This window comes from Bombina bombina, chromosome 3, assembly GCF_027579735.1.
Source record: "Bombina bombina isolate aBomBom1 chromosome 3, aBomBom1.pri, whole genome shotgun sequence".
In the NCBI taxonomy this organism is placed as follows: Eukaryota; Metazoa; Chordata; class Amphibia; order Anura; family Bombinatoridae; genus Bombina; species Bombina bombina.
This window is the reverse complement of record NC_069501.1, coordinates 127,366,624-127,381,278: the sequence shown is the minus strand read 5'-3', so window position 1 is coordinate 127,381,278 and position 14,655 is coordinate 127,366,624. Positions and strand designations below refer to the sequence as shown.

General features: G+C 38.8%; 1 protein-coding gene across 1 annotated transcript in view; it reads right to left on the bottom strand.

Moving 5' to 3' along the window:
• Positions 1-14,655, bottom strand: part of LTN1 (listerin E3 ubiquitin protein ligase 1) — a 297,783-nt gene that overhangs the window by 153,137 nt on the left and 129,991 nt on the right. Inside the window, exons 15-16 of the mRNA XM_053705992.1 lie at positions 13,749-13,899; positions 5,448-5,646 (exon numbers count right to left, since the gene is read on the bottom strand). Coding sequence (XP_053561967.1) covers positions 5,448-5,646; positions 13,749-13,899 — 350 coding nt within the window. The remainder of the gene's footprint in view (positions 1-5,447; positions 5,647-13,748; positions 13,900-14,655) is intronic.

The following is a 14,655-nucleotide window of genomic DNA, read 5'->3' as shown; positions in this document are numbered from 1 at the left end:
ATGTTCTCTGATTGGAATCTTATGAATCTGGCCTTTGCTAGTTGAGGCCAAGCCCTGAGAGTATTGAATATCGCTCTCAGTTCCAGAATGTTTATCGGGAGAAGAGACTCTTCCCGAGACCATAGCCCCTGAGCTTTCAGGGAGTCCCAGACCGCGCCCCAGCCCACTAGACTGGCGTCGGTCGTGACGATGACCCACTCTGGTCTGCGGAAGCTCATTCCCTGGGACAGGTGATCCTGGGTTAGCCACCAACGGAGTGAGTCTCTGGTCTTCTGATCTACTTGAATCACTGGAGACAAGTCTGTATAGTCCCCATTCCACTGTTTCAGCATGCACAGTTGTAATGGTCTTAGATGAATTCGCGCAAAAGGAACTATGTCCATTGCTGCAACCATCAACCCTACTACTTCCATGCACTGAGCTATGGAAGGTCGTGGAACAGAGTGAAGAACTTGACAAGCGTTTAGAAGTTTCGACTTTCTGACATCTGTCAGGAAAATCTTCATTTCTAAAGAATCTATTATTGTCCCCAAGAAAGGAACTCTTGTCGACGGAGACAGGGAACTTTTTTCTATGTTCACTTTCCATCCGTGAGATCTGAGAAAGGCCAGAACGATGTCTGTGTGAGCCTTTGCCTTTGAAAGAGACGACGCTTGTATCAGAATGTCGTCCAAGTAAGGTGCCACTGCAATGCCCCTTGGTCTTAGAACCGCTAGAAGGGACCCGAGTACCTTTGTGAAAATCCTTGGAGCAGTGGCTAGCCCGAATGGGAGAGCCACAAACTGGTAATGTTTGTCCAGAAAGGCGAACCTTAGGAACTGATGATGATCTTTGTGGATAGGAATATGTAGATACGCATCCTTTAGATCCACGGTGGTCATAAATTGACCCTCCTGGATTGTAGGTAAAATCGTTCAAATAGTTTCCATTTTGAACGATGGCACTCTGAGAAATTTGTTTAGGATCTTTAAATCCAGAATTGGTCTGAAAGTTCCCTCTTTTTTGGGAACTACAAACAGATTTGAGTAAAACCCCATTCCTTGTTCCACGGTTGGAACTGGGTGTATCACTCCCATTTTTAACAGGTCTTCTACACAATGTAAGAATGCCTGTCTCTTTATTTGGTTTGAAGATAAGTGAGACATGTGGAACCTTCCCCTTGGGGGTAGTTCCTTGAATTCCAGAAGATAACCCTGAGAAACTATTTCTAGTGCCCAGGGATCCTGAACAACTCTTGCCCAAGCCTGAGCAAAGAGAGAGAGTCTGCCCCCTACTAGATCCGGTCCCGGATCGGGGGCTACTCCTTCATGCTGGTAGCAGCAGCAGGCTTCTTGGCCTGCTTACCCTTGTTCCAGCCTTGCATCGGTTTCCAAGCTGGTTTGGTTTGTGAAGCATTACCCTCTTGTCTAGAGGCTGCAGAGTTGGAGGCCGGTCCGTTCCTGAAATTGCGAAAGGAACGAAAATTAGACTTATTCTTGGCCTTGAAAGGCCTATCTTGTGGGAGGGGCGTGGCCCTTACCCCCAGTGATGTCTGAGATAATCTCTTTCAATTCTGGCCCAAAAAGGGTTTTACCCTTGAAAGGGATATTAAGCAATTTTGTCTTGGAAGATACATCCGCTGACCAAGACTTTAGCCAGAGCGCTCTGCGCGCCACAATTGCAAAACCTGAATTTTTCGCCGCTAATCTAGCTAGCTGCAAAGCGGCATCTAAAATAAAGGAATTAGCTAACTTAAGTGCGTGAATTCTGTCCATAACCTCCTCATACGGAGTCTCTCTACTAAGTGACTTTTCTAGTTCCTCGAACCAGAACCACGCTGCTGTAGTGACAGGAATAATGCACGAAATAGGTTGCAGGAGGTAACCTTGCTGTACAAAAATCTTTTTAAGCAAACCCTCCAATTTTTTAACCATAGGATCTTTGGAAGCACAATTATCCTCAATAGGAATAGTAGTGCGCTTGGCTAGTGTAGAAACTGCCCCCTCGACCTTAGGGACTGTCTGCCATAAGTCCTTTCTGGGGTCGACCATAGGAAATAATTTCTTAAATATAGGAGGGGGGACAAAAGGTATGCCGGGCTTCTCCCACTCCTTATTCACTATGTCCGCCACCCACTTGGGTATAGGAAAAGCGTCGGGGTGCACCGGAACCTCTAGGAACTTGTCCATCTTGCACAATTTTTCTGGAATGACCAGGTTGTCACAATCATCCAGAGTAGATAGCACCTCCTTAAGCAGTGCGCGGAGATGCTCTAATTTAAATTTAAATGTCACAACATCAGGTTCTGCCTGTTGAGAAATTCTACCTGAATCAGAAATTTCCCCATCTGACAAAACCTCCCTCATGGCCACTTCAGATTGGTGTGAGGGTATGACATAGCAATTATCATCAGCGCCCTCCTGCTCTACAGTGTTTAAAACAGAGCAATCGCGCTTTCTCTGAAATGCAGGCATTTTGGATAAAATATTTGCTATGGAGTTATCCATTACTGCCGTCAATTGTTGCATAGTAACAAGCATTGGCGCGCTAGAAGTACTAGGGGTCTCCTGCGTGGGCAAAACTGGTGTAGACACAGAAGGAGATGATGTAGAACTATGTCTACTCCCTTCATCTGATGAATGATCTTGGGCAACTTTACTCTCTGTGGCAGTACTGTCCTTACTTTGTTTCGACGCTATGACACAATTATCACACAATTTTGAAGGGGGAGACACATTGGCTTCCATACATACAGAACATAGTTTATCTGAAGGCACAGACATGTTAAACAGGCTTAAACTTGTCAATAAAGTACAAAAACCGTTTTAAAACAAAACCGTTACTGTCTCTTTAAATTTTAAACAGGGCACACTTTATTACTGAATATGTGAAAAACTATGAAGGAATTGTTCAAATTTAACCAAATTTTCACCACAGTGTCTTAAAGCATTCAAAGCATTGCACCCCAAATTTCAGACCTTTGACCCTTAAAATGACGAAACCGGAGCCGTTTACAGTTTTAACCCCTCTACAGTCCCAGCTACAGCCTTTGCTGCGACTTTACCAAACCCAGGGGGGTATACGATACCAAATGAAGCCTTCTAGGAACCTTTTCAACTACTTTCAGAAAATGAGGCTCTGCCTACTACAGAGAAGGCCCTTCCTGACTGGGAAGGTGTCTAAACCAGTGCCTGACGTAAAAAAACGTTCCCCAAAGTTTATAAAGTGTGAATTTCAACATCAAGCTGTATAAAATGCCCAAATAAAGCAATCAATCTAGCCCATAAAGTGTCTACCAGTTTTATAGCCCATATTAAGCCCTTTATTCTGTTTGAGACTAAGAAAACGGCTTACCGGTCCCCATGAGGGGAAATGACAGCCTTCCAGCATTACACAGTCTTGTTAGAAATATGGCTAGTCATACCTTAAGCAGAAAAGTCTGCCAACTGTTTCCCCCAACTGAAGTTATCTCATCTCAACAGTCCTATGTGGAAACAGCAAACGATTTTAGTTACTGCTGCTAAAATCATACTCCTCTCACAAACAGAACTCTTCATCTTTTTCTGTTTCAGAGTAAATAGTACATACCAGCACTATTTTAAAATAACAAACTCTTGATAGTAGAATAAAAAACTACAACTAAACACCACATACTCTTCACCATCTCCGTGGAGATGCTGCTTGTTCAGCGGCAAAGAGAATGACTGGGGTGGGCGGAGCCTAGGAGGGACTACAGGTATACCCCGCTCATACAGCGGGTTAGGGATCGGAGCCCCGCTGTAAAGTGAAAACCGCCTTAAAGTGAAACAAGGCAGTTTTAGCTTTCTTTTCACTTGCCAGTCTGTTTAAAGACTTGAAAACATGTTTGAATTAACATATATTAGGGGTGCAATAGTGCTATGTTTAGTTTAACACTAGCACAGAACAGTATTCAATTAGTATTCAATAAAAACTGTACCTGTAAAATAGTGCCAATTACTGTAGTACACTTTGCCAGACTATAGCACTGAGACACAGATTGCACTGTAATGATGAAAACAGAGTGAACTAAGCATAATAAAATGGTGCCAGTTACTTTTCTTGCAATCTCACGATGATTACAGCACTGTTTCAAAATCCTTGGAGGCTGAACTTCAGCTCCACAAAGCGATGTATTAGCGAAGCGCTGTAAAGTGAAGCGCTGTAAAGTGAGGTATACCTGTATATGGACAGCTTTTGCTGTGCTCTTTGCCATTTCCTGTTGGGGAGGAGAATATTCCCACAAGTTATGGATGACGCCGTGGACCGGACACACCAATGTTGGAGAAATGGTTACCTAATTAATTTATAAATTATTGGAATAAAAGCAATTAATTTATAAGAGAGAGATTATTATTATGTAATCATCTAAATCCCATACTTGATTCCTCCCCTTTGGAACTTGTTCTCTACTGTGAATATCACTAATAATTCTCTATAGCAAAACAGTATATTATTAACACCCTTGGTTCATTGTTTTATTTATAAAGTCATAAATTTAAAGGTGCCCAAAACTGTGGTTATGCAACTGCATTCCTTTGTTTTTTTGTTTTGTTTGCAAAACAATCATATTATTGTCGTAAGGTTCACACAAACATTGGATGAGTGATGAATGTGTCAGCACTTCAAAAAAGGCATTCTTCAAAGACGGCCAGCAGTGGTGGACACGAGTATAATAAACTACAGAATAATTTAACCCTTTCAGGCACAATGTTACATTTAATAATTTTCTCTTTGAATAAAGCTTTGCTTATCATCACTAAAAGTTACCAATACTTAAAAAGATATATTTAAAAGGGACCTTTTAGTATAATAATAAAAAGCTTTAATTCACTACAGTTTCTTAATATAACTCAAATGTTTGTTTAACCCTTGCAAAGGGTTTTTTTTTTTATACAGACCCAATTTCATGCTACTGAGACATCAAATTAAATTTGCATGCAAAATGAATATCATATGCTAAAAATACTTGTAGTTAAAAAGTTCTTAATAAACAGAATAATAAAAGTGAAAAAATGCTGATTAGTACTAAATTATTTCTCTCAGCTTTATAACTTTGTGACCTCAGCACAGTGCTGAGAATCCAAAGTCTGCCATGATATTACATCCACTAACCAAGTGTGGAATATGTTGATTGGAAAGCTTTTTAGCCAGTGCGTGGGTGGAACAATCCGCAATGTTCCCAGAACGTTCCAGCTGGCCAATTAATCGACACTAATTGGCTTTAATCTAAACATAAGTCGTTCTGTCCTAGAATTGAGATGAAATTTTGGCAGCCCCAAGGTTGACGAAAACAAATTCCAGGAGAAATTGTATACATAATATTAATAATAATAGAAACATAGCAGGCTGAATGCATTTTAAGCAATAAAGTATGGAACAGTTATTAACATTTGGAAGAGAGTATATATTTTTTTTAATGTATCATTACTTTTCTAATTTCTGCTTACCTAGAATGTTAATTTTGTTTTCAACTTGCTTGTCAATGAAAAGCGCTTTACTATCCAGCATTCGAAAAGCCGTTTTAGTCAACAGAGAAGCAGTGCAAAGATGGTTTGGAAGCCAACGCTTTGCAAATGATTTAAGATCTGTCCCAGATGTTTCTGTATTCATGCTTAATCTTCCTTCTAAAAGTGGCTTGCTCAACCACTGCAAGAGAACAAAACAGTGACAATAGCATAGACACATTTTCAACACTTCATTTGTTTAAATTAAATATTAGCTCTATTATTCATAAAGCAAAGGAAATTATTACCTCTTTCAAAAAAAAGATAGGGATTTCAGCGGCCTTATTTATCAGAATATTTTCTATTAAGCACCAAAAAAGATACGATTGTTCTCACATTTTGTTGTTTAATAAAAAAAAATTAAACGGCGCTGAACTCTATATCTTTTATCATAAGCATTGATTATTTTCTACAATTTTTGAATAACAGATAATGTTATTTGAAGGGTTTGTACAATCTTAAATGGATAGAAAGGTCAAAATTGAAATGTGCATGAGTGCCTTTCAATTTTAAATATAAATAATTTTGCAATATGCTAGTTTTTCCCGCAGCATACGCACATATGCTATAAATGCACAAGCATTAAAACACCACACCTTCTCGGAGAGTAAGTTGCAGCTTGTATGACACACTGATGCATTACACAACAACAGCTTTTTGAGCATATGTGCAAACATGCACTAGATTGATTTTTGCGAAATTGAAATAAATCCATCCAAATTTCAGTTTTGTTAAAATGTAGCTTTAGTGGTTCAGACAATGCACACAATCTTAACAGAATTTACTTCTGTTATCAATTTACCTTTGTTCTCTGTATACTTTGTTGAAAACCATACCTAGTTAGGCTTAGGAGCAGCAATGTAATACTGGAAGATAGAACATGATTGATGGCTACACACATTTGTCTCTTGTAATTGGCTCATTAGATGTGTTCATCCCAGTAATGCATTTCTGCTCTAGAACTGATAGTCTAGTCAAAATTAAACTTTCATGATTCAGATAGAGCATGCAATTTAATGTAACTTTCTATTTTACTCCTATTATCAATTTTTATACGTTCTCTTGGTATCTTTATTTGAATTTAAGCTTAGGAGCTGGCCCATTTTTGGTTCAGCACCTGGATAGCGCCTGCTGATTGGTGGCTACATTTAGACACCAATCAGAAAGCGCTACCCAGGTTCTGAACCAAAAATAGGCCGGCTCCTATGCTTACATTCTTGCTTTTTCAAATAAAGATAACAAGAGAATAAATAAATAATTGATAATAGGAGTAAATGTGAAAGTTGCTTAACATTGCCTGCTCTATCTGAATCATGAAATTTTGACTAGACTATTCCTTTAACTATTGACCCCTGCAAATAGTTAAAACACATCTTTCGTCTGTTTTTTTTTTTGTCAGAAAAGGCCACTTTTCAATTAAGCGCAATCACAATAGTATGTTTTTGGCTATTTCCCACACCTGTGATTGTGTTTTCCTTGTTAAAAGGCCTATTTTTCCTATGGGGCTGATAAGTTTTTTGGGGTCACAATCCATTTTCGAGTGATTTTTCAACACCAGTTTTGAATTTTCAAATTCAACGCCTCAAGGCACTCGATTAGGCCTCAAAAGGACATTTTGGACATCTTTGTAACCATTTCAAGACTAGTACCAGTCTATTGTTTTGCACATGTCTAAAACACTCTGAAATAGCCACAGGAGACATTGTGGAGGTGTATTAACATACATAGTATCGATTGATTAAAGCTTTATTCATCACTATTGTATTGGTCTGAATCACAAAGAGAATTGGGATTCAAAGATTGCACTTATCTAGCACTTCTATTACCCCTATGAGTGTCAGACATCCAACTAAGCAAAGAAGAACCAATGGGTAGGGTTCTATAATTAAAACATAACTTTTATTGTTACAAAAAATTATATAAAATCATGTGTGAGTGTGTGTAATTTAAAAACACATAGGAACTTGAATCTGCATCAGTATTACAAGTGAGTAGCGTTGGGGTAGCTGACTGTAGTGTACTTCAGTTAGCAAATATGTTTGAAGGACTATAAGTTGGTATAATATAATGTACTTTATATTAGGATACAGAATCTTCCAATATTGGAAATATTTTTAATTGTAGGTAGCTCTGTTGTTTATTCACCAAGGGGCATTAATGTATCCCTGTAGATGGCAGTACTGAGAGTGCTGTCCCTTTTAAAGATTCATAATATACAGTTTAGAGCCATAAATTACTGATGATTACTATCTTGAGTTGTTGCTTACATACAGTGCCTTCTGTATATAGCTGATATAAATGTATACAGTTAATATAAACGATCAGCTGGATTGTATCTGTTAAGTTACTATGTAGTCTATAAGGATATCTATTCTGGAGCAAACGGATTTGAGTCTCTTATAAAATGTGTCAATTTTTTTTTTTAAAGGTTTTTATTCATTTTCAAACTTTTGAGAGTAACAATGAGGGACACGCAGGTCCCAGTCGCATACATCGAAAGTAAACATAAATATGCAATTATGATTTGGACCGGGGGTCCCAAGGTAAATAAATAATACAGTAATAAGAAAAAACAATAAGAAAAAGCAAGACAAAATACAGGAAGGTCACCCCAAGTGTATAGACGACAGTTCACATCAAAATGAATACAAGTGGGGGACCATAAAGTGACCAATACAACACCTCACGTGTCCTGAGGCCAGGACATAAACCAGAGGGGGAGGGGGGGGGGGAGGGAAACACTAGAGAGGAGAGGGATAGAAGAGGTGAGATGTAGGCAGCTCAGAGAGTAACAGGCAAGGGGCTTTAGGTCGTGACAGATGGTGCCAGGAAGTGTCAAACTTGTCTTTCCAGTCGGCCCAAGCAAGTTCAAATAAGTCCAGTTTGTTTAAGTCATAGTATATGGTCTTTTCCATGGTATAAAGGAAGGCAATAGTTTTCACTATCTCATTCCACGAGGGGGGAGAGTCTTTTTTCCAGAACCTAGCCAAATTAGTTTTAATAGAGGCTAGTAAGTAGATGCTGAAAATGCTTTGGTGCTTGGGTAAGTCATGTAGACCTAAGTGTAACAGTGCAGTAGTCGGGCCAGGCGGAACTCGAATTCCGAAATCTGTGAGGACGCGAAATCCCTAAGACCATAGGAGATTAATTTTAGGGCATTCCCACCAAATGTGGAACATAGAGCCCTGTAAACCACAATTCCTCCAGCAGAGGGGTGAAACTCCTGGGTACATCTTTGAGAGCCGAGAGGGGACCAGGTACCAATGGGAAACCACCTTGTAGTAGGTCTCAAACATTGTTATACAATGAAGGGTTTTCTTTGTAAGAAGAATAGCCCTTTGCCAAGAATCTACCGAGATTTGGGAATGCAACAAGGCATCCCAAATCAGCAAATGCGGGGCGATTTTGGGTGGAACAGAACCGTTGAGTAATCCATAGTGGATTGATAATGGCCTAACCAGTCTGCGACCCGTCTTCCAAATTGACTCCCACGGAGTGGGCTGTCGAGAGGTAGTGGGGAGGAAACCCCAGCTTCTCAGGAAGATTTTAATCCTGGTAGTCTCAAAAAGGAGGACCGGGGGGATATCTGTAGGGGTGCCCAAGAGAGTCAGGTCTATGAAACCATCAGGCTGCGAAGCGGACCAGAAGTCCGAGACCTGCTTGATCCCCAGTCTGGCCCATATATTCGGATGGGTATCTGCCAGCCAAGTAAGGAGACCAGCCACCGAAGTGATAGGGGAGGGATGAGGGGCGATTAACTGGCGGTGCCGGATCCTGACCCATACCTGAAGGCATTCTGTAATGACCAGGTTATTGATGCCTAGACTCCTACGACTGTGCGAAGGGGTCCAAATTACATCTTTAAACAGGATATTGTGGGGCAGGGAGGCCTCTTCAATCTCACACCATTTGTCACAAGACTGAAGTACCCCCCATTGGGAGATGTGGGTAAGCATGGCACCCTCGTAGTATTTCACCACAGTGGGAGACGCTAGACCTCCTAGGTGGATAGGGAATTTCAGGATTTTTTGGGCTATTCGGGGAGTCTTCCCCCTCCAAATAAACTTTTATATCTCACTCTGGAACTGTAGCAAGAGCTGCATGGGGACTCTAATGGGGAGACAGCTGAAAATGTAGGTGAGCTTGGGAAGAAAAGACATTTTAATAGAGGCAATACGCCCCATCCATAAAATGGACTTATGATCCCAAGTATTTTTTAGAGATCTCAATTCTGACAGCAGGGGGACATAATTATCCTTAATCATTTTTGAAGCACTATTAGATATCTTTACACCCAGAAGAGTGACCTGCTCCTATGACCATTTAAAATTGTAGCGTTCCTTTAACCTGTGAATATAATTGTGAGAGTAGCCCCCACCAGTATATCTCAGTCTTTTGGGCGTTCAATTTATAAAATGAGAGGTCACCAAAAGTCTTTAAAACATCCAATAGTCGAGGAATGGTTCTACCCGAATCTGCAGTGAAAATTGTGATGTCATCCGCGAATAATGCTATTTTTTGCAAAGTGCCTGAAAGCACTATCCCTGGAATGGATGCGTCATCGCGAATATGGGCAGCCAAAGGCTCAACCGCCAGGGCAAACAGCAGCGGAGACAGGGGACACCCCTGCCTGGTGCCATCAGAGATACTGAAGGGGTCAGACTGAAAACCAAGGCCCCTAACAATAGCCGACGGGGTAGAGTATAACGCCTGAATAGCTCTGCAGGCTGGTTGAAGGAAATTAAAAGCTCTGAGGGTTTCCCACAAATAAGACCAGCGAACTCGATCAAAAGCCTTTTCGGCATCCAAAGAGATAACCGAGAAAGGCCTCTGCATTCTGGTGGACTCACAAACAATATTAACAAGCCGCCTTGTATTGTCAGGCCCCTCATGCTTATGAATGAACCCTACTTGGTTAGGGCCTATAAGATGCGGGAGAAGCTTGCCGATACGGTTAGCAAGAATTTTAGAGTATATTTTCACGTCCACGTTGATCAAAGAAATTGGCCTATAGCTTGCGCAGGAGGAAGGGTCTTTTTCGGGTTTAGGTAGGGTAATTATGGCAGCTTTCAAGAATTCCTCTCTCATGGAGCCCTCTTTACTTGCTAAGGCAAAAAACCTCTGCAGATAGAGGGATAGTTCGTTAACAAACGCCTTGTAAAACTGGGCAGAGAAACCATCAGGTCCCAGAGCCTTAAAGGGCTTTAGTTTTTTTATTGTTTGTTTAATCTCTACCAAAGATATAAGGGCTGTAAGTGAGTCTTGTTGCTCGGTTGTAAGCTTAGGAAGGTTGGCTGAAGATAAGAACTTTCTTATATCTTGACTAGTAGTGGGGATAGGAATCTCGGAGTTGTTAATATTATATAATTTGGAATAGAAGTCAGCAAAACATTCACCAATTTGAGAGGGTTTTTTGTGCGGTTTGCCGTTGTAGGTAATCTGGGAGATGCAGGAGTTGCTATATTTATGCCTGAGTCTGTTTGCAAGCATGGTGTCAGGTCTATTACCTTTGTAGTAGTATACTTGTTTTAATTTGCTGAGGTTGTTTTGTGTACGGCGTAACTCTAAGTGGTTAATGTGCTCCATGTGTCAATTTTTTAATAAACATCTATATTTGTATGCTTGGTTTCATTATTAGTGCTTGTGTTTATTAGAAACTTAAGGAACTTTATTTTGTGAGAATATGACCGTTCATCTTATGCTTGCGTTGTTTCATGCATACATAATAATAGTATCAAGACAATATAACTTATATCCACTAAGATAGCTGATATTTGGATAGATACCTAATTGCTACAATTGTTGCATCGATCTGTATACTATGCTAGACCCAACGTTAGATCCCCTTTGGATGTAGAAAATGCTGGTTTATCTGTAACTTGATTGGACTATCAATATTATTATTGAGTCACTGGACACTTCGTTATCGTGTTGCTACGTTAAAGTTTGTCCACCATCATACAGCCTTATTTTGGCATTAGTGCACTTAGGTGTGTAGTTACTTATTTCAAGGTACTGAAGGCAACAGCGGTAACCATATAAATTACGATTAGCAGCTAAGTGTTAAAGTTTGTCCACAATCATACAGCCTTATTTTGGCATAAGTGCAGTGGTCTATTGAGGTCCGGTATTTCTCATTTATAATATATTTTGTACATTACAAGGTTTAGAATTATACCATTTGATCGTATCTTTTAAATATACCATTATACCATTTAATCGTATCTTTTAAATAGTCCCCAAGATAGGATAACGCTCCCACAATAGGATAACACTCCCACAAGTTAGTTATATTTTTACAAACGAGTTGCTATGCAGTTTAAAAAGATAACATGGGTATTTTAAACAATACCCTGCCCTAACATGTTTCGCCGATACTATTACGGCTTTTTCAAAGGTCCTTTCCTAGGTTTTTCCTATGGGGCTGATAAGTTTTTTTGGGGTCACAATCCATTTTCGAGTGATTTTTCAACACCAGTTTTGAATTTTTAAATTCAACACATCAAGGCACTTGATTAGGCCTCAAAAGGACATTTTGGACATCTTTGTAACCATTTCAAGACTAGTACTAGTCTATTGTTTTGCACATGTCTAAAACACTCTGAAATAGCCACAGGAGACATTGTAGAGGTGTACATAGTATCGATTGATTAAAGCTCTATTCATCACTATTGTATAGGCGTCTACAGTTGACTGGGCACACATTTACAAATGTATAAGTTCATATACATATGTATATGTGTTGAGTACCTGTATCTTGATTTACAGGAAAAGTCACTTGAGGACCCCAACATTCACAAATGTCATGTAGTAATCTTTTAAAGTGAAAGATTAATTCTAAGGGTCTGATACACTACTGAGGTCTTTAAAAAAAAATAACAAAGATTGTGTGTGATTTCTTTCTGTGATAGTGAGTTTTTGATCATCAGGCCCTAACACTGTTGCATTTGTCACTAACAGTACCGACGTCTTTATAACCAGGTTTTAAAACGGAATTGTGCTGTTGCGTGTCACATAAGAACCTATTGCAATCTGTTTCCATCCGCACCACTGGAAAACCATCTGAATGTCAACTGTATGTTGGTATGATGGGCATGCTGAGTGCAATTTTTTATCGCTATATGGTCACTTTAACAAGTATTGTTTTTTACAATATTTATTTCTATTGTTTGTTAAAGCAACATGAAATAAAATGTAAAGTACGGGTTTGTATTAAAAGGATTTATCTTGATTTTAAAAGAACTGAAGCTGCAAAGTGTGAACTCCATTGCAACTTTGTATCTGACTAGGAAATGTTCAAATGAAATTAAGTCTTCATAACCGGGTTTTAAAAGGGACCTATCTTCATGCATACTTAGTCCAAATACAGTCAAAACATTGTGTTTCAAAGTGCTTGCCCTTACATTATTGAACTTGTAAACTGGAATGCGTCTTTGTGAATATATATATATATATATATATATATATATATATATATATATATATATATATATAATATAGGCCCAAGCACTTGCTCCAACATTATTTATTTTATAAATCCTTTCAATAGAAGTAGTTTCTGTCAGTTTTAAGACCATGCCAAAATAGAAATGGTACTTTAACAAACAAATGAAAAACCAATGACTGTCATAGATTTAAAAAGTGTCCATATAGAGACAGAAAAAATGGTGTTCATCATTCCCATCATGCCAACATACAATTGACAATCAGATAGTTTAGCGGTGCTGCGAATAGAAATGGATAATAATTCCTATGGGACCCACAATTGCACAATCCTGTTTTAAAACCTGGTTACAAAGATGCCAGTACTTTTTGTGACAAACACGACAGAGTGAGTGTGACTCAGGATCAAATTTTTATTTAAGAGATTATTACACACCATTTGTAGATGCTGGGGTCCTGATGTGACTATTGAAGATGCCAAGATACATATGGCATTCATATGGTTAATCAATTATGTATTTAATCAGTCAGTTTTGGGTGAACTCACAGTGTCTAATTCAAGAACAAGGCCTTTTTCATGAGCTTTTCTTTAGAAAAGGTGTTTGTGGCTTTGGGCTTTTAACAAACAAATCCATTTTGAATTGTGATCACCCGAGAAACTGGACGACCAATTCAGGACAAAAGGCCATTTCGGAGCAAACTGCCAATAGATTATAATTGACCCTCATGCAAGAAAAGGTGTAATCAAAATAAAATGCTCAAACATTTTGTGTTCATTGAAGTTTTACATGCAGTTAATACCTGAGTGGAGAGGCAATCACGCATCGTCTGCCATTTTTCGTCATCTGGCATCATTAATCCAACATGCTCCACAAGTATATTAAAGGCCGAGGGACCAGATTCCATTATTTTTGAATGTAAGTCATTAACAGAACATATTAATGACTGAAGGCTAAATAATTAAAATAAACAGTATTGATTATTATGACTATTGCTATCATTAATTTGTAAAGCATCACAATATTCTGCAGCTCTGAATAAATGATAAAATAACATACAATATAGATCAAATAAATATTTCATTTTATAAAGGGTTCTGAGTAGGTGCCTATGAGGTACCCAATCATAAGAAGTATTCATTGTTTATGCGAGTCATTATTATTTAAGTAGTTTACATTAAGGTCCCTTTTTCATCAATCACAACCTTATGTTTGTGTGTGGTAGGAACACAAATTGTGGTTCTCACATCAGAAGCAATAGAGAGGAAGGAAGCACTTTCTAGTTTCCCTTACAGTGGTTTAGCACTAATTCTGCTGTTAATTAAATATAGTTTATAAAAAGGGTTTCTTAATGGAACAGGCACAAATTAATTTCTAATGTCCACTCTATAACCAAACATATATACACATTCATATACTTACCGATTTCTGGCTAAATGCTATATAATAACATTCACACATAGAGCACCTAGTAGTTTCACTGTGATGGCAGAAATACTCTGGATTGTCAGCAACACTGATAATCCACTTTATGAAAAATAAAAATAAAGAGGTTGTGGGGGAGATGGGGACAGGGTTTGAAATTAAATGCTGTTGCATGATTAAAGGGATACTAAACCCACATTTTTTCTTTCATGATTCGGAGAGAACATGCAATTTTAAGCAGCTTTCTAATTCACTTCTATTATCAATTTTCCTTCGTTCTCTTG